The sequence below is a fragment of the Eschscholzia californica genome, unplaced genomic scaffold, assembly GCF_041429995.1.
Source record: "Eschscholzia californica isolate CP2 unplaced genomic scaffold, dmEscCali1.0.p SCAF_1, whole genome shotgun sequence".
Taxonomy (NCBI): domain Eukaryota; kingdom Viridiplantae; phylum Streptophyta; class Magnoliopsida; order Ranunculales; family Papaveraceae; genus Eschscholzia; species Eschscholzia californica.
This window is the reverse complement of record NW_028238198.1, coordinates 18886480-18912768: the sequence shown is the minus strand read 5'-3', so window position 1 is coordinate 18912768 and position 26289 is coordinate 18886480. Positions and strand designations below refer to the sequence as shown.

Sequence of the window (26289 nt, the reverse complement as noted above, 5' to 3'; positions counted from 1 at the left end):
AAAGATGGTTGGGTAGGGTTGATCTTCCACTTGGTTCTTCTTCTCCTTAGAATCTCTCTTGTGATGAAGGGATTTCACACTTAACCAAAATGTTGAGATTCGGGAAGAAGCCCAAATGGGGACCATAACCCCTATTTATAGACTTTTATTTCTAATTTGGCCCCTCATCAAATTAGAAATCACTTAATGGTCTCTACACGTTTATTCCATGACACTTTGATACCTACTAGTCAAGTCAATCCATATTAGACCACTTTACGACTTGATAATTTACTGAGATAGCCATACACATGTCTATACATATGTGAGCCCACATATATTGGAATTTCTTCCAACAATCTCCCACTTGGGCCACATATGCTATCTAGAAATGTGTACATCCTTATGAGCTCAAAATGTGCTATCAAATATTAGGTATCCCAAACAATCTGGTCCATCAGTTGTGCTAGTATGGGATTAAAGGGACTTTCGTAACATTCAATCGTCACTAAATTCATCAGTAGTCACACATACCAACATAACCAAATGACATAGATCAATCATGGACGCGTAGCATGGAAATTACATGCAATGTGATCTTACCATGTCTATTTCCAACTGGTCCTACCGAAACTTTATTGAGATCGACCTTAACATAATATCACAGAGTGTAAAATAACTGAATACCTTATTTCTGCAGAAAATATCCAAAACATAGAGCAATGTCTAAATAACACCAAACCATATGTGTACAAACTCCCACTAAACCTTATTACCATATAGTGATATAACACCAATGAGAACAATGTTCTCATTAAACACCTTCGGTGTTAATCCCTCAGTTAGCGGATCCGCAATAATGGAGTTTGTCTTAATATGCTCTATAAGAAACCCACTCTATGTTCTTTTATTCACAACCGAGACTTTATATTTTAGTTCTCATTGTTCTTAATATGAAACAGATGCAAAATAATTGTCACAATATGACTTCAACGGTATTTTAATACCCTTAGAATGACATTTTTAGTGACAAAATACTGCAATCCTAATCCAAAATTGGATGTCTTAAAATTGCTACAAGTTCTATTACATGATCCAAAAGAAGCTATGAGTGTTTAATTAACACTCTTCCTAACATAGCTCTTTCAGTAAATAGACGAATGTAGCCTTATACTGATTTTGTAATTATTTGCATCCACTATAGTCGGAATCAAATGCTTTATGATCTCCCAGAGGATCCGACTTCTTGTATGTGAGCATATAATCTTTATTTCTCTGTTAGTATCTGAAAACCCTTTTGGCTGCTTTCCAGTGATCCTTTCCAGGATCACTTACATATTTGCCTAACATAACGACAATGAATGCTATATCTGAATGTGTACAAACTTGAGCATACATCAGAGTCCCAACTGCTGAAGCATAAGGAATCTGTTGCATTTCTTTAATTTCCAAATTAGTTTGAGGGCACTGGTTTAGACTAAATTTGTCGGGTCTCCTGGTTTCGACATATAAAACCAAGAATACCAAGTTACTCCCACTGAACTTGTGATACACACAATCCTCAACAATATTTGTCTCAAAACCAAATGAGACTACAACTTGTTGAAATTTGTAATACCACTGACGGGGAGCCTGTTTGAGCCCATAGATGGATTTCTTTAATTTGCAAACCATATATATTGTTTCATCAATGTCTCCATTGAGAAACGCCGTTTTGACATCCATTTGATGTAGCTCAAGATCAAAATGTGCAACAAGTGTCATAATTATCCTAAAAGAGTCTTTCAAAGAAACCGGAGAGAAAGTCTTTTTATAATCTACGCCTTCCTTTTGAGTGAAGCCTTTAGCCACAAGACGAGCCTTATATCTTTCCACATTACCTTTCGAATCCCTTTTGGTTTTAAAAATCCATTTGCAACCAATGGGTTTCTTACCTTCAGGTAATGGGACAAGATCCCAAACTTGATTGTCTTGCATTGATTTGTATTCTTCATTCATGGCGTCGATCCATTTTTCAGAGTTAGAGTCCTGCATGGCTTGACGAAAGTTGATTGGATCATCTTCTGTCAATCCACCAGTGTCCTCATGTTCTTGGAGATATACTACGTAATCATCCGAAATAGCACTTCTCCTCTCTCTGTTGGATCTCCTTAATGGCACTTCCTCTTGAGGTTGTTGAGTTTGTCCTTCAGGAACAACTTCCTGAATTGGAGTGGGGAGTTGTTCAACATTGTCTTTTAAGGGTTCCAAATCTCCTTCTTCGACAATCGTACGCAGGAAAATTGGTACATTGTCAGAAGTAGTAGTAGGAATCATAACTGATTCCTCCTCAAAGACAATGTCTCTAACCTTATTTCTCCCCCCAAACTCAACATCCTCAAAAAATACTGCAGTTCCCGTCTCAAAAATAGACTTTCTTGTGGGATCATAAAATTTGTAGCCCCCAGATCGCTCCGAGTATCAAATAAAGTAGCTGCTTATTGTTTTTGGAGTCCAACTTCTTTTCATTCGGCCTATAAAGCCTTGCCTCAGACGAACATCCCCAAATATGTAAATGCTTTAGACTTGGCTTTCGCCCAGTCCAAAGTTCATAAGGTGTTTTAGCAACTGCTTTAGATGGTACTCTATTAAGGATGTAAGCTGTTGTCTTTAAGGATGTATAGCTTATCATAAGCACTTAGGGAACCAGTACCACACTTATTTGAATTTAAAAAAAGACTAAACTGATTGTTTCCAAATGAACAATGATAACCAAATTTGTCCAAAAACAGAAACTGAAACCAAATTCCGTCTGAATGACGGTACAACAAAAGTGTCTTTCAAATCCAAATAAAATCCAGTTCCTAATAACATCCTGAAATGACCTATTGCCTCGACCTCTAACGCCTGCCCGTCTCCCACATAGATGTATCTTTCACCATCAATTGGCTTTCGGTAGCTCAGACAACCCCTTCTTGGCACGCCAAGTGGCATACTCGGTACATTCTTTCTTCATATGCCCAGGTTTTCCACAAAGGAAACAACCGTTTTGTTCCTTAGGTTTCTTTTGCTCTGGACCCTTAGCAGCTTCATTATCCTTATTCCTTTTCTTGCCCTTCCCTTTTGAGGTACTGGCCAAATGAGCACTTTCAGATTTCTCATGCTTCACTCTTTCCTCTTCTTGCGCACAATTTGAAATGAGCTCATTAAGAGTCCACTTCTCCTTCTGGCAGTTGTAACTGACCTTAAATTGACCAAATTGTGCAGGAAGAGAGTTCATTACCAAATGCACGAGTAAGTCCTCAGACAGCTCGGGCTTCAGTGCCTTAAGTTTGGAAGCTATATGAGACATCTTCATGATGTACTCCCTTATGTTTCCCTTGCCTTTATACCTCATAGAAGTCAGGTTCGCCAAAAGCGTTCCTGTTTCTGCCTTATCGTTCTTTTCATACCTTTTTTCGATTTCGGCAAGGAAATCAATGGCCTTAGTTACCTCAGCAGAGATTGCGCCTCGAAAAGCTTCTGGAATGCCGCGCTTAATGATCATGAGACTCATGCGATTGGAGCGATCCCACCTCTCATAGTGTCTCCTTTCATCAGGAGAACTATCATCCGTAAGAGGGGCAGGTTGCTCCACCCTAAGTGCAAGATCCAGATCCATGCAGCCCAGAACGATCAGAACGCTCTCTTTCCAGTCCTTAAAGTTGTTCCCATTGAGAATGGGAATGTTGTTAGCATTCATTGGTATATTTGCAGCAACTACACAAAGAATAGACATAATAAATTTACATGTTCACATCATAACTAAAGTGAGATTTAAAATTTAAACAATAATTAGATACAAAGCAGAATACCGAGCACAACATTAGCATCAAGTCTTTGGACAGTAATACTAATTTGTAAGTGGTATCTCTGTTGCAGTAATCAAACATAGACGATAAATCCTGTCAAACAATAAGTCTATCTTTGGACCGACTCATTATTCACATGGACACCTTACAATCATCTCACATTTATCACCGCATGTGTATATGTAGTTCGGCCAAATATTAAACTACCTTTGGGTCGACTTAATACCCGCATGAATTTACATACACACGACCTACTCCAACATTGTCATTGAACTAATCTACATAAAAGAGGTCACTTTGGCGACATTTTACTTCAATTAGTTCTATCGAATGTCAGATATTGTTTTAGGGATGTATCAGTTATTAGTTGTTTAAATTTTACAAAATAAATGTTCAAAAACAACTTTTAATTTGGTCTGTAATTGACCCAGTCAGATCGGTCTGACTCAGACCGGTCTAACACACTGACATGACACCTGACTCGGCCCGAGTCAGATCTGTCTGACTCGATCCGGGTCAGATCTGAGTCAGATCTGTCTGACTCGGGCCGAGTCAGACCTGAGTCAGATCTGTCTGACTCGGGCCGAGTCAGACCTGAGTCAGATCTGTCTGACTCGGTCCGAGTCAGACCTGAGTCAGATCTGTCTGACTCGGTCCGAGTCAGATCTGTCTGACTCAGTCCGTTGGACTGCCCACGTTCCATATTGGAACGTGGGCACTACTTACCCCACTTTAATGTGGGTAACGCCCCACATTAAAGTGGGGCAGTAACTCCTCCCACTTTAAAGTGGGGGTGTCGTTTAATTCCCCACTTTAAAGTGGGGAATTAAACCACCCTGTTTGTTTTTTTTTTTTTTATTACAAATAAAAAAAAAAAAAAAAAACACAGGAACTTAATTCATTGAAAAAAAAAAAAAACTTAACACCAAATTTTCATAAATAATTTGTTTGAATCAATAGGTTTCCACAAAACTTTGATAACTTAAGTTTATACTTAATTCAAAAACTAATTTTACCTAAGATCAATATGACTTAATTTATATCAAAACTTTGATTCTTAAACATTGAAATGAAACCAAATCACATGATATAAATATTTATATGTCTAGATAACCTATCTACAAACTATCCGAACTTAATTTTCATGGAAGATCATGATAACCTTAATTTTTTATACATAACAAAACCTTGATATATGTACATAAGATAAATCAAATACCATAAACTCCTAAATCTCTCAATGAACCTTAAAAGTGGAGTGGCTCTAGATACCAATTGTTAGTAATATATTTAACCTTACATGCTTAAACTAATCATGTTATAAGATGATTATGATGAAATCAAATAACATGAACAAGCATACTCCACTTGGTTCTTCTTCTCCTTAGAATCTCTCTTGTGATGAAGGGATTTCACACTTAACCAAAATGTTGAGATTCGGGAAGAAGCCCAAATGGGGACCATAACCCCTATTTATAGACTTTTATTTCTAATTTGGCCCCTCATCAAATTAGAAATCACTTAATGGTCTCTACACGTTTATTCCATGACACTTTGATACCTACTAGTCAAGTCAATCCATATTAGATCACTTTACGACTTGATAATTTACTGAGATAGCCGTACACATGTCTATACATATGTGAGCCCACATATATTGGAATTTCTTCCAACAAAAAGTACCAAATCTTTTATGGAATGACCGCTTAAGGGTAGCGGCAGAGGTGGCAGGAGCACTTGCATGCTTACATTCGGATGCTTCCGTACCTATAATTCATAGAGACATTAAGTCAAGTAATATACTCTTAGACGATGATTATAAAGCTAAAGTATCAGATTTCGGAGCATCAAGATTAGTCCCTTTCGATCAAACATTATTGAATACGGCAGTTCAAGGAACTTTTGGGTACATGGACCCAGAATACTTTCTTACGGGACAACTAACAGAGAAAAGTGATGTTTATAGTTTCGGAATTCTACTTGCAGAACTACTCACTGGGGAAAAGGCAGTTTCTCTTGCTAGACATCACGATCACCGTAGCTTAGCTAATTATTTCCTGTCTTCGATGAGAGAAAGTCGGTTGTTTCATATCGCCGATCATAAGTTTGCGAGTAATGAAAATGATGAGCAACGATATCAAGTGGAACAAGTTGCAGAACTAACAAAGAGATGCTTAAGTATAAAAGGAGAAAGTAGACCTAAAATGAAAGAAGCATTTATTGTGTTGGATGGACTGATGAAAAGGTCTTTCAATCATAAGAGGGCTTTCGACGAGCTCGTAGGAAATGATGATGAAGAAGAGAAGATTTACTTGTTAGAAGAAGGAAGATCCGAATTATCTTACGTTGGTAGTACTAGTAATACAGTTGGTGACGCTGAAGCAATGGTTTCTTTAGAAATTGGCGGCCGTTATTATTTCATTGTAATGTATTACTAGCGTGGCATTCTTACCTTATCCCCCTTAATCTTAAACTGATCTTTTCTTTTTGGTTGAATTTTCAAATTCTAGTTTGCTTTCCATATCTGTGAGTGGTCCATCTCATGAGAAATCAATCTTATATTTTAGAAATTCTTCCATATTCATTCAAGAAGAGAGGTATCTGTAAACTCAGAGGAATCAATTTCTTAACTAGATCTTTTTAGATTTTTCTTTTGTTTCTCTAAAAACCGGAAGAGAACTTCTTAATCTCTCTAAAAAAAATGAAGTTTCTGTAAAATAGATGGCTTATTCAACTTGGGTCCCACTCATCTTGATCGAGTTATGTTTTTTTTTGTTGAACTAGCTTTCATAGATTATATAACAACGTTATTACAATATTTATTAACTAAAATACAAGGCACATTCTTCCACTCTTTACTCGCGTTTTTCTTCCTTGCCCATTTAGCTAAACTGTCTGCGCTGGAATTGAGTTCTCTTTTCGTATACTTGAATTTCACCACTTCGAATTCTTTTCTACTTTCTCGAATTCTCCGGATGTGGATTAAAGAATGGCAGTGTAACGTGTGATGTTTATTGTGAAGATGTTTGATGAGATTGATATTGTCGCTTTCTACAATTATATTCTTGAGTTGATTAGCTTTCGCCCATTCGAGGCCGAATAAGATTGCCATCGCCTCTCCTTCTTCACTGTTTCTGGCTCTAGTGGATTTTACTTTCGCTTTTATGAATTTCGATTCTGATTTGTGAATAATCAAGCTAATTCCCACATTGGATGTTATATTAGTAAAAGATGCATCAACATTCACCTTAATAAAATTCTGGGGCGGGGGTTGCCATTTCTCACTAGAAGTATGTTTGATTTTCTCCTGTTTCATATTGATTTTTGGGAAGTTTTCGATCATTCTGATTATTTTATTCAGGTCATTGATTTCATATTGAAAACAGTGGTCACACCTCACTTTCCATAAAATCCATAAAATGGTCGAAAAGTGAATATTATCTCTGGTGTAGCAAAGATGAATATGATTTTCCCAAGAGAAGATCCAGTCAGATATGGACGTAATATTTTCAGATATGATATTGTAGTTAAACCAGATGTTTTTAGCCAAAGCGCAGTGTAAAAGAGCATGTTCAATGGATTCTATACTAGTGCAGTTGGGACAAGTAGTATTATTGTCGATGTATTTTCCGATTCTTTCCCTAACAGGGATAGCTTTGGTGCAGATTTTCCAGATGAACATTTTGATGCGCGGAACGGTCGGGAGAGACCAGATGAAATTCCAGTTCTGGTTGTTAGGGTTGTGAGTATTGTTATTATTGCTGAGGTGCTGATACATGGAAGCAACCGTGAATTTACCCGATTTGGTAAGTTTCCATTTGAGCTGGTCCTTACCTTTGCTGTTCACCGGGATAGTTTTGATAAGATTCTGAGTATTAACGTCGAAGTTGGCTCTGAGCACTTCATTATTCCAGTTGTTGTTCGAGATAAGTTGAGCTACTTTGGTAAGATCGGATTGATTGTTGTTCTAAATAGTTCCATTGATTTCAGGGATCCAATTGTCAGTCCAGATGTTAATGTCATTACCCGATTGCACTTCCCAAGTTGATAGATCATCAAGAAGGCTATAGTGCTTTCTGATTGTGATCTTGAAGGAGTTCCATCTCTCCACGGGAATGGGATTTGGTCCTAGTTGGCAGGCCACGTTAGCTATCGGGTCTAATTCAACCGGCCAACTCGGGTCAAACAACATTTCCCAAAAAGATAGCTTTAATTTATTGTTTTATATAGTGGCTAAAAGTTATTTTATTTTTATTTTTTCATTTAATTGCTTCTTCTACTTCTCTCTTAGTATCCAAGTCAACCTTTCTCTCTAATTTTACCTCTTCTTCCTCATCCTCACCCAAACGACATATTTGATGATAAATAAAGATGAACAACTGTGTTGAAAGGTGACTTATAAACCAAATTTGGGTTTGGGTCCAATATAAAATGTGGGCTTGAGTAAATGGGTTTATCAAACTACAAGGAGTAAATAAGTAAAATTGCCTCATGAAATTAATTAAAAGGGTGTAGAGTCATTTGTTTGACTAGTTCAAGAACAATCTAGAGAGAGAAAGTAAAAAAGAGATTAGTATAGAAGTAAATTGAAGAAGAAATGGATCTAGTATGAATATTGTGTATGAGGTAAGAACTAACTTCAAATCTAGTTAAATATTGTGACAAAACTTTGTGTATTATGGTTATGAGATTGTGTAGATCTAAAGAAACTTTATTATATGAGAGTATGTTGATGTGAATCTTTTGAGTTTATTGAAGTATCTATACATCTAATCTCCAACAAACTAAACTTATTGGCTTAGCTTTATAAAATCATTGGACACTGCAGAACTCCAATTGGTTTATCTAGTATACACCTCTCTCTGTCTCACATATGTAGGTATAGATCTCCTTTTTTATTGATGACTTCCCAAGATGTCACAAAAAATATAGTTAATTCACAAACAAAAGTGGAAGATAACCTTCTTGTGTACTTTACTAACCATGGCACATGCAATCAGGAGCAGGATATGTATAGATGGATTGTTTCTTCTTCCTCAACCTGATTTGCCCTTGCCTATTTCTGTGCCCATCTTGTACTGCCTGCTGAAACTCAGACCATTCCATGCTCTTATTCAAGAACAGCTGCCCTAACAATCCCATGCTTGGCCTAACAGTTTTCAAGTTCTCGTACGTGTGATGTCCCACTTGATATGATCGCCTAAAAATTTAATCAAGAACTATATTCAAATACCCAAGTATAGTTTGACTTGTCAGATGTTGAGTCGTATGTGATTTTCATGGTTCTTAGCTGGTCGCAGAAGAGAGATTTGATCCCCACTCAGATGACGATAGCGCTTAAGCTTCACTATCAAGAAGGAAATATATCTAAATGATGTCTCAATCAGAAAGGATGAGTGAACTATCCAACCTCGCCTGGGAGAAGCGACTTGAGACTGGGCTATACCCTTTAGTCTGTACAATTGGGCAGGAGACTAAGTGGCAAAAGTTGGGCAACACCGATAATTGTTGACGTTGGGGTCGTTATAGAGGAGGTATGACTTATCACTTATGAGTGCAGAGAGTATGAGGTTTTCACAGTTTAAGTTATGATGACAAAATATTTGATATTTGATGAAAGATCAGGGTTTACCAACGCATTGTGCATATTTCCAGGTGATGCAGAAATGAAGATGTCACTCTTCATGCTCACATAGTAATCAACCGCATCTAGTAAAGAAGCCTTGCCTTCAGTTTTAGCCTGTTCTGCCTTCGAAGCAAGGCTTTTCTTGTCCTCCATTAATGGAAATAACTTTCGCAAAGTTGAGATCCTTGCTACACTATCGTAGACCTAGAAGATGAACCAACCTGGGTTAAGTTATCTGAAACATGAACCACATGGGTGGCTTAAAATTCAATATGGAACAAAGCTATTAATCTATTATTATCTGCCCCTTCCTTGTGGCATTTTTTGAGCCTAACATGTATCGGTTTTTGTTGGGTGACGTAGGGGAACGTCTGATCATTGGGCCTAGCTCTGATATCATATTAAGTTTATAGGCGTCCAACCCAAAACCAATTGAGCGGAAAGGCCCATTATATTCTTGATCAAGAGATGCCCTCGTCTATATGGGATTATTCTCGGAATTATGCTAGGGAACAAAATAAACCTTGTGGGAAGGAAGATATAGACGAGTGGAGTTGTCCAAGCCTAAAACTGCAAGCAGTAATCCAAATTCTTCTGGCGTTATCGGGCACCACCCCTGATTCTCAATTCCTGGTTAGTGAACTGAGAGTTTAATACTCTACTGTTGGAAGGTCCACTCCACTCGGCCAAACCGAGTGGACTTGGTCCAAATAGGAATCCTACTATAACTAGGATTCCTTAGATATTAGGATTAGTTTAGATTAGTTTTGTTATTTTCAAACTCTATCATGTAAACCTATATAAAGAGATCCATACACAATGTAATATACAAGTTGTAGTGTTAATAAAACCAAGGTATTTACCTATCTCTCTCTCTCTCTCACACGATCAACAAGCTTACCAATCTTCATCACTCGGTCTCACCCGAGTTCATCAACTATCACCCTCGGTTATAACCGAGAGCACCATTCTTCTCTCTCAATTATACCCGAGTACACTCATCATCACTCTCGGCTTCAACCGAGAGTTGTCATATACCTTCTCGGTTATACCCGAGACTAGTTCCTTCTCTTCCTCTCTCTCGGTTATCAACCGAGACAATCGTCTTCTTCGTCTCCACTCGATCATACTCGAGTGTGTCCATCACTCAAAGGTTTAACCTTTTCACATGGTATAAGAGCCTTCAATTTTTTTTTCTCTTGAATCATGACTACTCCCGAAACTTCGGAAACTTCTCAAATTCACACTAATCTCAATAGTGGGCCGTTTGATGTTCACCATTCGGATTCCCCTACTACTATTCTTATTACACCGCTTCTAACGGGTGATAATTACTCCTCATGGTCTCGAGGTATGTCAAAAGCTTTACGAGCAAAAGGCAAACTAGGTTTCGTAGATGGAAGCATCGATAAACCCACCGATCCTAATGAATTAGAACAATGGGGACGATGTAACGATCTCGTTTCTAGTTGGCTTATTAATTCGGTAGATCCACCTCTTCGATCATCTATACTATATGATGAGACGGCATCCGATATATGGAAGAATCTTTTTGATCGATTCCATCAAACCAATGCTCCTAAAATCTTTCAATTAAAGAGAGCTATTTCTTGTCTCAAACAAGGGAATAACGTTTCTACGTATTTTACACACCTCAAGGCTCTTCAAGATGAACTCAATTCCTTGCTAATCACCGAGCCTTGTATATGTGGACATGGTCGCTCTTTGGTTGAAAGAACCAACCAAGATAGAGCTATGGAATTTCTTCAAGGTCTTAATGACCGGTTCTCATCAATTAGGAGTCAAATCTTATTAATTGAACCCTTCCCTTCAATTCTTCGAATACATTCACTTATCAAGCAAGAAGAGGTTCAACAAAATCTCGTTACTCCTATGAATGATGACTCCAATAGTGCTGCCCTTGCCGTTGGTTCCAACGATTACTCAAATAACCGATTCAACGGTTCCGATAGACAACATACTAAACGTCCTCGACCTTTTTGCGAAAATTGCAAAATTCATGGACATGATGTTTCCTCATGCTACAAATTACATGGGTATCCACCCAACTATGGTCAACGTGGAAGGAACCGAACACGACAAGATGCCGTGACTGCCTCGGTCATAGACAACAATGGTTCGGCCATGAACCATAACGGTTCGGGGGTGCCTGCAGCGTCATCTTTTACTAATGAGCAATATCAAGGTATTTTAGCATTATTGGACCGAAATAAGCAACCAACCGACACCTCTACCGGCACCAACAAAGATCCCTTCATCAATCTCACAGGTAAGTACTCTTCTTCTTCTCATCCTCCATGGGTTATTGATTCGGGAGCGGCTAAACATATTTGTTCCAATCTTTCAAGATTCTCTTCTTATTCCCTTGCACCACCGGATTTATACGTCCGATTACCGGACGACTCCCGAGTCAAGGTTGATCATATTAGTACCATCTATTTTACGAATAGATTTTATTTAAAGGATGTTCTTCACATCCCTTCTTTTCAATTCAATCTCATATCTATATCTCAGATTTCTAAATCACTTCGTTGTACCGTCCTATTTGACCGTGATTTGTGTCTTTTTCAGGACCGAAAAACGAAGACGGAGATTGGGCATGGTAGTCTTCATGACGACCTTTACTTCCTTCGCACGGAGCGTCCCATCCTTTCAGTTTCAAATCTAGTTCGAGATAATTCTAGTCATGAGTCTTTTGTTTTATGGCATTGCCGTCTTGGCCACCCATCTTTTTCACGTTTTCAATATTTTAATTCTAGACTTCCATGTATGAATTTTAATTTTTATCAAATAAAGTACCGTGCGAATTGTGTCCTCTTTCAAAACAAAGTCGCTTACCTTTTCCAAATAGTACTACTACTTCTTCACGTATTTTTGACATAGTACATATGGATTTATGGGGTCCCTTTCCGGTTCCCTCCACCTCCGGGTGTCGTTATTTTTTAACCCTTGTTGATGATTTTTCACGTTGTACTTGGATATTTCTCATAAGTTCCAAATCGGACTCAAATACGTTAATTATGAATTTCTCTAATTACGTAAACACACAATTCAATTGCAACATTAAGACAATTCGTTCGGATAACGGATCCGAATTTATGAATAATTCTTTACAACGTTGGTTTCTTGACAAAGGAATTTCCCACCAACGTAGTTGTACCTATACACCTCAACAAAACGAAGTTGTTGAGCGGAAACACCGTCACATTCTTGAACTGGCACGTTCTTTACGTCTTCAAGCTCATCTCCCTCTTTCCTTTTGGGGAGAATGCGTTCTAACCGTCGTCTATCTCATTAACAAGTTACCTACACCTATCCTTGATGGAAAATCACCTCATGAAGTCCTCATGGGTTCTCCTCCAAATCTTTCACACTTACGTGTATTCGGATGTCTTTGTTATGCCCGAATCCCTTTGGTCAAAACCAAGATGGACGCTCGTTCCTCCGCCGGCATATTCCTTGGTTATCCAAATGGACAAAAGGGTTATCGAATTTATGATATCTCCACACGACGTATATATATTTCGCGTGATGTAACCTTTTTTGAAAATCGTTTCCCGATGACATCCGAACCTACGCTCAATCCCTCTAGCTCGCGTCCGACACCCTTCATCTCCATTGATGACGACGACACGTTCGTCTTTCCTGCAAACGATAAAACTCATTCCATCTCACCGCCGGACAGCAGCAGATTCACTGACGAATCTGCTGTTGCTGTTCCCGCGAGCTTGAATCTAGGACCGGGGGTGCCTTCAGACACCCCCGGTGACCCGCCTACAGGCCCTGTTCGCACAGGACCGTCTTCCCCATCAGGGGTGCCTTCAGCAGACCGTGATGGGGATCCCGATTCTGGTGTGCCTCCAGAACAGTCTGCCCCACCAACGAGCAATGACTCCGCATTGCCGAACCCCTCTTCCGACGACCGGAGCTCCGACTCTGTCGTTGCCGATTCCGGCCGACCAGTTCGGTCTCGCCGCCCACCTAGTCACCTTGATGACTATGTATGTTCCAATACAAACACTATAAAATTTCCTCTTGAGAACTATTTTTCCATAAACTCGTTTTCAAATTCTCATCAACAATTTCTCTCTTCGGTATTATCAACTACCGAACCAACCTCTTTCACTCAAGCAATGAAGTCCCCTCATTGGAAAGAGGCCATGGCCAAGGAAATCTCAGCCTTGGAAGAAAATAAAACCTGGACAATCACTGGTTTACCACTTGGCAAAAAGCCCATCGGTTGCAAATGGGTGTATAAAATTAAATTCAAATCCGATGGATCCATAGAACGATATAAAGCCCGCTTGGTAGCAAAAGGCTACACCCAAATCGAAGGGTTAGATTATAATGACACTTTTGCTCCGGTTGCTAAATTAGTAACCGTTCGTGTTCTTCTTTCGCTTGCCGCCATTAAAGGTTGGAATTTCCATCAATTGGATGTCAATAACGCCTTTCTTCAAGGCGATCTTGATGAAGAAGTTTACATGTAATTACCCCCCGGTTTTTCATCTCAGGGGGAGTCTAAAGTATGTCGTCTCCATAAATCTCTTTATGGTCTCAAACAGGCCTCCCGACAATGGTTTTCAAAATTTTCCTCCGTTCTCATCGAACATGGCTTTTCTCAGTCTAAAAGTGACTATTCTCTTTTCACCTTTAGATCTCACTCCACTCAAATTTATGTCCTTGTCTATGTCGACGATATAATCATCACGGGAAATAATGATCATGCTATCTCCCAGTTAAAAATATTTCTAAATAAAGCTTTTTCACTAAAAGATCTGGGCCGTCTACAGTACTTCCTTGGTATCAAAGTATCTCGCTCATCACAAGGCATTTTTCTATGTCAAAGGAAATATGCTCTTGATATTTTGAAAGATTCTGGACTCACTGCTGCACGTCCTTCTGAGTTTCCTATGGAACAAAAACTCCGTCTCAGTCCCACCGACGGTACACCTTTACCAGATCCGTCAGTTTACCGTCGTCTCATAGGAAGATTACTTTACCTAATGGTTACACGGCCAGACATCACCTTCGCTGTAAACAACCTCAGTCAATTCATGCAAACACCTAGCCAAGTACACTTAGACGCAGCTCACCGCGTTCTACGATACTTGAAGGGTACTCTTGATAAAGGAGTTTTCTTATCCGCAGATAGCTCTCTCCATATTACAGGATACTGTGATTCAGATTAGGCTGGCTGCCCTTCCACCCGTAGATCCACTACTGGATACTTCACAATGTTGGGATCCAGCCCTCTCTCCTGGAAATCAAAAAAGCAACCCACAGTTGCCAAATCTTCGGCAGAAGCAGAATATCGAGCTTTAGCCATCCTCACATGCGAATTACAATGGCTCAAGTATTTACTACTTGATTTTGGAATCGACCACTCTGACCCGATGACAGTTTACTGTGACAATCGGGCCGCTCTTCACATTGCTGATAATCCCGTCTTCCACGAACGTACAAAACACATTGAGATAGATTGCCACATCGTTCGTGAAAAGATTAAAGACAACGTCATTGCCACACGCTTCACCAGTACAGAAAATCAGTTAGCGGATATCTTCACAAAGCCACTTGGGGCAGAACCGTTCAAGAACATAATTGGCAAGTTAGGCGTTACTTCCATTCCCGCTCTAACTTGAGGGGGAGTGTTGGAAGGTCCACTCCACTCGGCCAAACCGAGTGGACTTGGTCCAAATAGGAATCCTACTATAACTAGGATTCCTTAGATATTAGGATTAGTTTAGATTAGTTTTGTTATTTTCAAACTCTATCATGTAAACTTATATAAAGAGATCCATACAATGTAATATACAAGTTGTAGTGTTAATAAAACCAAGGTATTTACCTATCTCTCTCTCTCTCTCTCTCTCTCACGATCAACAAGCTTACCAATCTTCATCACTCGGTCTCACCCGAGTTCATCAACTATCACCCTCGGTTATAACCGAGAGCACCATTCTTCTCTCTCGGTTATACCCGAGTACACTCATCATCACTCTCGGCTTCAACCGAGAGTTGTCATATACCTTCTCGGTTATACCCGAGACTAGTTCCTTCTCTTCCTCTCTCTCGGTTATCAACCGAGACAATCGTCTTCTTCGTCTCCACTCCATCATACTCGAGTGTGTCCATCACTCAAAGGTTTAACCTTTTCACATCTACCTTACCAATTACTTGCCGATACTTTGCCAAGGACAATTTTTCAGCTTTACCCCCACCAAAGTCACATGCTGAATGGGCAACCATATCCTGTACATCAACCATGATTAAACAAGAGAATATAATGATTCACAAATCCAAACTTGACACAGATTATTCAAGTGGCCCGGGGGAAATGCCTTTTTAGAACAAAACTTAGGCAGTGCTCATTTTCTTGATACATATGCATCTGAATATCTGATTATTATTTACGTCAACACATATTCTACATAAGTTGAACCATAATTTTAGCCAGGTTTGGCTAGCGGTCGAGAGAAATGTGATAAGAATAACAATCACTTAATTCATAGCATTTCTAAAATTTTACTTCTAAATGGTAGATATTGATTTTACCTGTAGACGATGTTATTTATGTTTCTATGGACAAAACTTTATTTTTCTAGAAATGTGATTCCTGATGAATTCTTATACATGTATTACACATCACTTCATAACGTGATTTATGAATTTAGGTAGGATAACTTTGAGGATTTCGAATAAAATATACAGGTTGAAAAGAAGTAGGATGGGTGGTAGATATTGTGGTTAAGCTCTTAGAGTAGATATTAGGGGTGAGTATCGGTCGGTTTTTTTCAGTTTTGGCTCGAGCCGAAGCCGAACCAATAAGTGAAGGTTTGACTAAATCGTCGGCCGAAGTCGAACCGATCATTCGGCTGACCGACGTGGTTCGATTCGGTTTGGTTCGGCTCGGTTGAGTTCGATTGATCGGTTTAGTCGAACACAATGTAGAGAAAATTGTAAACTAATGTTATTCATTTCATTGCATATGTCGAAAATAAAAATTAAGAACCCATCATACTTTTCCGCCATTACATATGTCGAGAATGAAAATTAAAAATTCATCGTGCTTTTCCACCATTACAAAAAAAAAGTTGAAGTGTAAATACAAAATTTATAATTTTAAGTTACTAACTAAGAATGGGTTGTGGTAAATAGCAAATCAGTGAAGACTTACCTTTAAAACCTTTCAATTAAGTTGAATAGGTGGTTGATGAAGGCGACAACAACAACTGGGAAGGAGGATGGATAACAGTATGGAAGACTTAGATTAGGGTTTTTTTTTAATTTTTTTTTCCTTTTTACTTTAACACTTTCTAACTGTACAAAATTTTTATTTCATTTTTACTTAGAGTTCGGTCGGTTCGGTTTGGGCGGTTTCTAGAAACTCAAGTCGAGGCCAAACCAGACCGATTTTGGGTTGTTCGGTTTTTCGGCCGAACCGAGTCGAACGGTAATCGGTTCGGCCTAAAAATCGAACGGTGCGGTTCGACTTGGTTTGGTTCGGCCAATTGGTTCGGTTTTTGCTCACCCCTAGTAGATATACAATTTGGCTATTTTTATTTCCATATAACCATGGCTTAAAAGGGAATAACACAACCATCTTATGTCTGTCTTTATTCCCTACATTATGATTTTATTGTGAGATATCTAAGCTTTGTTGGAGTTGGACATTATAATGATGTGATATGTTATATTACTAGGTATAACCCGTGCCCTAAGGGCACGGGCAGTTGTGTGGCGAATATGTACTATTCTGATTGTTTAACCGATATTTTTCTTCAGTGTTGAGCCATGCACTATAAACAATGTCTCTTCATCTTAACATTTGTTTCTCAGCGTGAAAAAATTACATCACAAAGAAAATAAAGAGAAGACTTTTCTAGTTCTTTCACTAATATGGAATTAAATTGGGTTAGAAATAGTGCGTCCATCGATTTCACCAAAAGTTCTCAACCGTATTCATGTTGTTTGTGCACAAACGCAACTACAAACTTGTTTAAAATCTTCAGAAAAAAAATGTCATGAAGAACGAGGGTTAAAAAAGTTGAAAACAAATTATTTGTTGTAAATTGGTCGTACCAAATTTTTTGAAATTTCAAAACTTGCAGAAAGAACAATGTCATAACAAAATTTGCAGAATATTTAACAACTAAAATAAACAACAAAAACAACAATGAAATTCCTGGTCTTTAAATTCGTAGATCATTTAGTTACGTTAGTGTCAATAGTAACTTGGTTTATACACAACTCTTCTCCTATATATGAGCTTTTCTTCTCCTGCTTTTCACCATAAACACCTTTCATCGAACACTTCTCGGTTTGGCGAGGTTTGAAACTTTCTGCCAAGCACTTTTGTATTTCATTTTGTTTTGAGTTCTGCTCAAGAGTGGGCGAAACCTTTCAACATGTATTTGTTATATTCTTCATGTGTTTTCTCCTGTGAACATTGGATGAGAATTACCTGTAAGTATATTGAACAAAGACCACATAAACAACAAATTCTACTGGATAAGTTTCATGTCTTCAAGAAGGTTTGAATTTTTTATTAATATTTCACATTTTTCTAAAGGGACTTGTATGTGTATTCAAATTGTAATGATTAATTTCACTCATTTGCTAATAGTATTTCAGATCTAATGAAAAATGGTCATTACACACTTAACATTAAAGCTTCAGTTGTATAAAGTTTTCCTTTCGTTTTTTATTAATTTATGGTGGAGAGCTTTTGCCATATGTTAGTTAACATATGATAAGGTGATCAATCAAATTGATTCAGAAGAAAATCCTGAACTCCTAACTTGTCAGTGTCATAGCATACTCCCTGGTGCTCCACTATTTTACTATCACCAGCAAATTCGTCTGTTTGAATCTCTTCAGAACTAATGTATGTTGATATCAACATTTCCTTAACCGAATAGGAGTCCATTAGTTCAACAAGAAAAGAATAGGAGTCCATTAGTCAATACATTTGGTTGGTTTTTATAATTTTCGTAGAAACCTTAGTTCATATCAGGTAAGGGTAAAGTACATACCTCTTTGTTCGGCTGATTTTGCTTTCGGTTTCTACCTTAAGATTATTTGGCAAATCGTGTGCCTTTGAAATCGAGGATTGTGTGGTGTATAAAGTTCAAGCTTTTGACCTGGTCATCTTTGAGAATGCTTAAGAAGTTATAGATAGCTACTACTTTTTTCGACAAATGCATTGCAAATATATTTTCTTCAACATTGACCTTGACAGAAACATTTAACTTGTTTGAGCATTTACCTTCAATGGTGATAGTTCTTGGACACGATTGGTGAAAAACGAAGAACTGAGCGTGTGATATTGACGATTAGAAGGAAAAAGTGTCGCGTTGTAAAGCATCTTCATCATAGTCACCCTACAGAAGACGGTGTTTAGCTGAAGCCATCGCCAACAGTCGAGCATAATCAAGTCTAAAGAAGTTGAAGATATCATCCAACCTCCACTGATTGACCAAAACCTGCTTATAAGAAGATCCAACTTACACTAACCAGGTTGGTATTCGACGACATAGATGAACAAAATATTCTCCTTACGGTTCAACTCATAAATATTATCAAGAGACAATGCCTACGCTCTGGCAGTATTAAACAATATTATCTTTCTATGTTGATGCATGTTCTTTCTTCCTTTTCAGCATATAGAAGGTCCTTAAGTATGCACCTGTTGCAACATAACATAAAATTAGTCATAACATACATTTCAAACAAAGATGAAAGAAACCTGCATAAACATTATAAAGAATAAATAACCAAACCTGCATATAAATGATGGTATACTTTCATCTTTGCAACAATCAACCATATATGAATATATCAAAATTGAATATGAAAAAATCCACCACGACAAATTACTCACTAAAATCATAACTAATTTATAAAAATTGAATATGAACAACCCACCATGACAAATTACTAATAGAAAGAAAGCAAAATTGAAAAAGAAAATCAGAACCTGACGTTTTTTATTAATAACTTGAGACAATTTGGTCGATGTAAACCATGAAGCGTATGAGTTTTATATAGAGGTAGAGTAATTAGTATCTCCATCTCACAGAGTTTGAATAAGAAGACCAACGAAAATCGTAACTTGCCTCTCTTTGGTCGGAGTGATAGGAATAGCTTCATTCGACTTTGGACCTAAAATTCTTAAAAATCATTTCAACTGAAATGTATAATAAAGTTGAAAAGGTGGGACTACCAATAATTTCTGCAGTATGAGGTTGACTTGGACGAAACAAGGTTTGAATTGGCAGCAAATGAGGTACCTTTATTTATTCTTCTTGTTCTTCTTCTTTCGTTGTTCTTCTCTACATATGATCGGTCGAATTGAGATCATTGGAATGAAATTCAAATTGATTACAAACTGGTTGATAGTGTAAATGTAATAATGGAGTACAGGATTTGATGTTGATACCTAATTTTCTTTTAGCTTTGGATTTGGCGAAAGACTCCAGTCCTTCTTCTCGGGTTACAAACATAAATTGCTTATTCTTCTACCCCATCTTCTTCTTTTGTGAGCTCTTCCTGTAACTGTTTATTAAAAGAGAGAAGAAAACAGAAAGTCATCTTATAAGGTCAAATTTAATCCAAGTGAGTTATCAAAACAAACCCTAAATCCTACTTAGTAGTCATCTTATCCTGCCACTATTCCAGCACCTATGAAAGCAGAATTGAGAGGAAAAATCTCGAAACTTCAGGCATTGTAGGCTATGATAACGTTAGAAACGATTCCTAATTCCAGGAAAAAATTATCATAGGCGAAAGCTGCACGCTGCAGAGTAGGGAAAACAAAATGGAAGCCATTAGAGGCTTTCCAAATGCATATTTCGCGAAACTTTTGCCCACCTTAAACGCTTGTGAGAGGTCTTAGCCTCTTAGGCATATAATAGATGTGAATATTAAGTTGAGTAAAATTAATAACTAACATGTCTCAAACAATAGAAAATATCAGACATCAGGGTCATACTGAAATACTAACCTTAGAATGGCAGCTCGTTTCTCCTCTAACAATCGACATAATTCCACCTTCAACCAAACCACCTAGATAAAAGTTGTTTCTCCATTAAAAGTAAGAGAAGTAAAACATCCAAGTAGCTTGTCAACTGATTACGCAAGAGAAGTAAAACATCCATGTAGCTTGTCAACTGATTACGCACCATGCGGGCATGCAACATGAAACGTGCATTTAATGAATATGTACTCAAGAAGAATGTCTCAAAATAACAATTACTTATAATGCCGGCTGCATAAAAGATCGCATGCAAAAAAGATGTCGTTTTCACCAAGCATCAAAGATAATAAATAAGTACTAACAGTAGGAAGGATAAACTTTAAATGATATGGCAAAATAAGAGAACTTCACTATATTCTTTAGGCCAAATAATAACCCAAAGTTCAAGTTACCAAGAAACAGCCTAAATTGACCTTTCGTGAATATTTCCTTGATCAACTTCTCGAGTACACAAGTTCCTCGAAGAGCACTCTATCCCTGCTTGTGTAAGCCATGAACCTAGAGTCCTCGTTATGCTCTTGCATGCTAGTTCAAGGGAAACCGTATGATTGTTTGCGGTTTAAAAAGACTGCAAACGTCACGGCGTCACGAAAATTATGTGGGCGCCATATGCACCTAAAGTAGCCAACAGCAGATGTAGCTTCAGCAAGACCTCTGAGGTGTGAAAAGTATTCGCAAATATTCACATCGTACAAGTTAAGCCCTATAGACGCATCAGAAGGCTATTTTTCATATACAGAAACTAAAATATGTGAATATTATAGGAAATAGATTTACCTGTTCTTGAAGATCTGGAACAGAATCTGCAGCCAAATCCCTGTTGAACCACTAAGAAAATCCTCCACATTATTAGATCCAGATCCCAAACCACCATTTGTTTGTGTATCACCTAATCCTTCTGTTGTACCACCATTTCATAGTTCATTCACATGAACATGAAACACGTGAATTCAGAAAAATTTGTATTATGGACAAAAAAGATCAAATCCTTTTACTTTTGATTTGCCTTCGGTGGAACAGCGTTCATAAACCCAAGCATTCGCATTTTACAAAATCAACTTTAGGTACATAAGGGTTCATAAACCCTAGCTTCCACAAAATTGAACTGCTCCTAATCCTAGCCTGCTCTCTCTCACTGTCACTCTCTTATCCTATACACACTCTCTCTAACCGGAATCAGTGGAGGTTGAGTGAGACCGAAAAGATGGAGTAATGAAAAATGATTTAATCAATACTAATAATTCAAAGTCAATAACCTAAATGCAAAACAATCAAATTTGAAGCTTTAAAAAGAATAGAAAAGAAGAGGGAAGAAATACCTACATGTTAGATAACAAATCCCAAATACGAAAGTTCCATAAACATCTGATGAATCTCTCATTGAAGAAACCGATGTAGAGATAGAGAGAAAAATCGAAGAGAATTTGTAATGCTGATGGAATGGAAGAGTCACTCCTCTTCCAGTGGAGACACAACCGACGGTATAATGAGAGAAGGTGGAGGGTTGTCTTCTTCTCAACGTTTTTGGATCAGAAAGTGAGAGAGGGAGAGAATGAGAATGAAATCTCATTAAGAGGTTTAGGCGTTGCAGACAGATTGATGGGAAAAACTTAAACTGAAAGAGAGAATGAGAATGAAATCTCATTAAGGGGTCTGGGCGTTTGAGAGAGAGAGAGTGAAGGGGTTTGGGCGTTGCAGGTACTTGGTGGAGAGAGAGAGAGTTATTTTAATCTGAACGTTGAACCAGCCCGGGGAATTTCGACGGTCTAGATTCAGAGTCTAATTTACTTTCTTGCTTGTAGTGGGTGAATAAATTTGGGAGGGTAACGGATCAAAGGGTGTGGATTGCATCAAAAACGCAACGGACGACTGGATTTGTGTTTCGGCTTGTCCCAGTCAGCACAAAACATTGTGTTTTGTTATATAGATATGAATTCTCTCGTCATTTGTAAACTTTTTGACTAAACTCTGTTATGGTCCCAAATTTGTTCTTTCACAATCTTTGGACTAAACAATCATTTTAAAATGTCAGCGGATTTAATTATTGCCATTTAATTTGTTATTTTTTTGGACTAACCTCCCATCAACCTAAGATTACCAAACACTGTGAGTATATTACGGAAGATAATTATGCATTTTTGAGAAGGAAACTAAAAATCCTGTTATTTTTTGTTGAAAAACTAAAATTTTGTTGACTTTCATCGTGGGAATTCATTTTCTCAAAGGGTGGGTGAACTAAAGATGGGAGAATCTATAGGCATTCTAGTTGGCTATACGCACCTTGAGTGGTTTCTATTTCGATAATAATTTGCTAATTTGGACAGTCAGGGCTTAACCTCAGCTGGCTGAAGTAGGTGTCTACCTCGCAGATGGGTGCCTCCGGCATCCCTGTATTCAAGTGGTCGTGTGCGCCTTATCATGTTGCTTCAAGAATTTCCCTAAGGCACTCTGGATGATCTTACCCATAAAGTTGTTGCCTATTAAAGTTCCTGTTAAAGGTTGCTTATGAGTCTATGTCCCTCCCCACTTAGAGAAGGAAAGAAAAAATGTAGTATAAGCAAACAACAACAACATCTTCAACAAAAAAAAAAAAAAAGCAATCAACAACAAAAACCAAATAAATGATTGAATGGGTACCTTCTCCTTCACTACGATTCTAGCTAAATCCAAGTATGTGAAACTAATTTTACCTTTCCAATATGCTCCATGAGCTATACTATTTTCTCCGGTACTTAATTATCCATGAAAGATTAGGAAATGCAACCTCCATCCTTAAAGGCCGTATAAGGTCCAACCCTATAAACACCAGTAAACCTATGTATCTACTACTATCTCCTAAAAAATCTCTGAACTTAAATAATGGATGTATGTTAAGTAGAAGGAAAATGGTAAAAGTAGGAGATCATCACTAAACAATTTGACGGTTTATTCTGTTATAACAGTTATCACAACATTAATCTCAATCATAATCATTGACTCAATTGTTAAAAAATATCGATGTTGTAGATTAGCAACATATTGAGTACATCAATTGCACATAAGGGTATATATATATATATATATATATAAATCCAAGAGACAATCTTGTTCTAGTTTGCACCAAAAAGAGGAGGAAATATCATTTTGATTTGCTTCTGCTACTGCTAGATGAACCTGAATTCTGAGTGAAGCAAGTCAGTCCCTGTCTCAAAGCTCCAAGGTTTACCCCATCACCCACCAAAATGCTTGTTACTCCCATTTTTGATACCTATAAATTATCAACAACTTCAAGAAAACTTGAAAAAATAGTCGAACAAAGCAGGATTGAGTAAACAGTGATCTTTACCGAGTCAATATTTCGATCTTCATCGTCAAAGAAAAGCATAGAGTTGAAAGGAACCCCAGTTTTCTTATGGATTCTTTGGAAATGCTCCGTCTTATGGGTCCAACTTGAAAAAATTTCCTGCACCATCAACAGAATAACTGAAAAGTGAGCAGGGAACAGAACAAGAAAAGCTTCTCCCAAGTTATAACTTCCTAGAAGTAGAAGTGTTTGTCTTTATATATCTAGCAGGCAAACACTCTATTCTCTGACAGTCCAGACTCAACTTAACACGAACCTGGTGAAAGACAAGCAAAATATGACGCTTATGCGAGTGTGTGGGAATTTATAGATAAAAACAAGAAGAGAAAAAAAAGAGATCTATTAACCTGTGCAACAAACATGGACTGAATATCCAATTTTCCGAGGAATGTCTTTGCTATATCAGGAGTTGGTGATCTGGAAGCAATAGCCATATTGATGCCCTTGTCCTTGAGTGCATATAATATGCATGTGGCATGAGGATAAAGCTTCGGCATTTCTCGTTTTGATCGACATTCACTGGTAGATATGCATTCATTTAATTAGCACACAAGGAATCTGACCAAAGTCGGGATTGTTTTAGACACCCACTAAATAGAAATGTTTTTTTCCCTTAGAATCGCCCTAAGAGTTTGACTCAGAAGTTGATGTGTGCATGTCCTGGCATATTTTTCCCATTAGTTGTTGAAAATCTCAATGATTAAAAAAATCAAAGTTATAAATTGCGCAATCAATTTAGTGAGTTGACACCATCTGTGGCGTGTGGGAAATGGAATGCAATTACCAGGATACCAGGAATCACATTTCAAAATGGTATTCAGTGCACAAAAATGCACCAGGAATCACGTTCGCCACGCGGATTGATAATCCCCTAAAGGGGGAACCTCAGACCTAGGAGGTGGGTGGGGTGCAATTCGTTTCTCTTGGAATTGTCAATCAAATAATGTATGGAGAAAATTAATCTCTAGCAATCTTATTTCTGACCACACCAAACACTAAAGTAAGCGAATACCACGAATCACATTATAGAATTGCTACTCCTGGGAATCACATTCCTTTTCCACACACCAAGCACGACCAAAATGATTACAACATTACAAAGACAAACTGTACTACTTTAAAATATCAGCCATAAGCACATAACTGCCTCCCAATCAGTAGTAAAATCCCCATCAAATATAGATAATGGAAGAGTCTAATTCTTCCTTTCAGCCCACGAATAAAGAAGATGAAGAACAAATAGTTTAATCTCGTCAGAATCTATACTCTTATCTCCTTCGGAATAGCTCTATTTCAACTCTTCTACACAGCCCATAGAAAGCCGAACTTAATCATACCAAGTTTCGAACAAGTAAAGCGCTTCATGATCACTACTTCACTTCTTAATCAACAAACCCAACTTGCATATTTTCCAGTAATCTATATATCAGAAAGATATATGTGAGAGTAGTACCACATGGGAGAAAGACAATCTAGCAACCAAAAATATAATGTCTAGGTCTTCTCCAATCATTGCCAATTGGTTTAAGTACCACAAACTTAACAATAGAAATCCAAATTTAATCCCATATATCTCAAAAGGTCCAAATAATGAGATATTGAGCTAGCTTTTATACAAAAAGTTGTAATATTTCTATTTCTTTGATTCGATCCCTAGCATTCCTAGATAATCAACCCAACTAATCCTGATTAAGAAAAACATCAACTTTTTGGGATAATGAAATGAAACCCTAACAAGTAGTAAAATATAAACATAAAATCCATTAATTTAAAGAGAAAGAGAGAATAGCACTTACCAATAGAAGGGCCAAAGAGTATAATCAAGATCAAAGACGACCAATCGAGGGAGAGTTTGGAAGAGACCTATTATCTTCAACGCCTCCTCTTTCACCTTCTCATGCTCTCCCATTGTCTCTCTCTAATCCGTTTCTTCTTCTTCTTCTTCTTCTCTCTTGGGCCTATAAATTTGGGAAAATTCCACAATGATCCTCTACTTTCTTACTATTCCCTAATGATCCTCTAATCTTTCGTGCTTATGTACCTTTTAGGCCCTCCTTGTCCATTCCCTAAATTTTTGTAAATACAAAAATACAAGATTAGACTAGCACACTATACAATCGTACAGTCAACACTGGTTGCCCAAGTAGTTGATCGTGTTCACATAAACTCTCAAATGTTTCAGGTCTTAATTTCATTTGTCGTAGGAGGTGGAATCCATGGTTATTGAATTTGCTCTTACCTACCTAGTTGAAGGAAAGACTGATTAACGCATGTCTCTCATTAGATATTGAGCTACTTAGTAGATATGTTGAATATGCTCGAGATATAGATCAATATCTAATTCAACTTGCAACCCAAGAAATTGTTTTCAATTTTTGGCTTGCAACGTTTACTTATGTTCATCCTAACTTATGAAGGGTTGTTATCAATGCAAATGACTTTCTAATTT

The 26289-nt window shown here is 37.7% G+C and overlaps 5 protein-coding genes across 8 annotated transcripts in view; 2 read left to right on the top strand and 3 right to left on the bottom strand.

Annotated features, from left to right (window-relative positions):
- Window positions 1-6455, top strand: part of LOC147564864 (wall-associated receptor kinase 2-like) — an 85831-nt gene extending 79376 nt beyond the window's left edge. For both annotated transcript variants that reach the window (XM_086650712.1, XM_086650706.1), the window contains one exon: window positions 5490-6455. The gene's annotated coding sequence lies outside the window, so the exon portion shown is untranslated. The remainder of the gene's footprint in view (window positions 1-5489) is intronic.
- The window catches only part of LOC147564862 (uncharacterized), a 37968-nt gene extending 12118 nt beyond the window's left edge, over window positions 1-25850 (bottom strand). The window contains exons 1-4 of one of the 3 annotated variants that reach the window (XR_015228334.1): window positions 25637-25850; window positions 24188-24359; window positions 23823-23939; window positions 23475-23744 (exon numbers count right to left, since the gene is read on the bottom strand). Coding sequence is in view for 2 of the 3 variants with exons in the window: in XM_086650763.1 (XP_086506889.1) it covers window positions 23639-23744; window positions 23823-23939; window positions 24188-24359; window positions 25637-25749 (508 nt within the window). In the remaining variant the exon portion in view is untranslated. Of the gene's footprint in view, window positions 1-23474; window positions 23745-23822; window positions 23940-24187; window positions 25260-25636 lie in introns of all 3 variants that reach the window. The other 2 variants (XM_086650763.1, XM_086650775.1) reach the window with 2 other exon arrangements.
- LOC147564859 (uncharacterized) overlaps window positions 1-26289 on the bottom strand; it is a 101860-nt gene that overhangs the window by 51824 nt on the left and 23747 nt on the right. The gene's annotated exons all lie outside the window — the stretch shown is intronic.
- LOC147564865 (uncharacterized) lies at window positions 2880-3751 on the bottom strand. Its single transcript, XM_086650747.1, has one exon. It carries the CDS (start codon window positions 3734-3736, stop codon window positions 2900-2902), a length of 837 nt encoding a protein of 278 aa, XP_086506873.1. The 5' UTR covers window positions 3737-3751; the 3' UTR covers window positions 2880-2899.
- On the top strand, window positions 9465-12270 carry LOC147564863 (uncharacterized). The gene is made up of 2 exons (XM_086650731.1): window positions 9465-11725; window positions 12028-12270. Exons 1-2 carry the CDS (start codon window positions 10642-10644, stop codon window positions 12060-12062), a joined length of 1119 nt encoding a protein of 372 aa, XP_086506857.1. The 5' UTR covers window positions 9465-10641; the 3' UTR covers window positions 12063-12270.

What these genes read in the sequence shown, in the direction of transcription:
- LOC147564865 (XM_086650747.1), bottom strand. Translation starts at nt 3,736, where the DNA reads ATGTCTATTCTTTGTGTAGTTGCTGCAAATATACCAATGAATGCTAAC.
- LOC147564863 (XM_086650731.1), top strand. Translation starts at nt 10,642, where the DNA reads ATGACTACTCCCGAAACTTCGGAAACTTCTCAAATTCACACTAATCTC. An exon ending in TCCCTTCATCAATCTCACAG is followed by an intron (nt 11,726 to 12,027) that starts GTAAGTACTCTT and finishes TGTCTTTTTCAG; the next exon opens with GACCGAAAAACGAAGACGGA.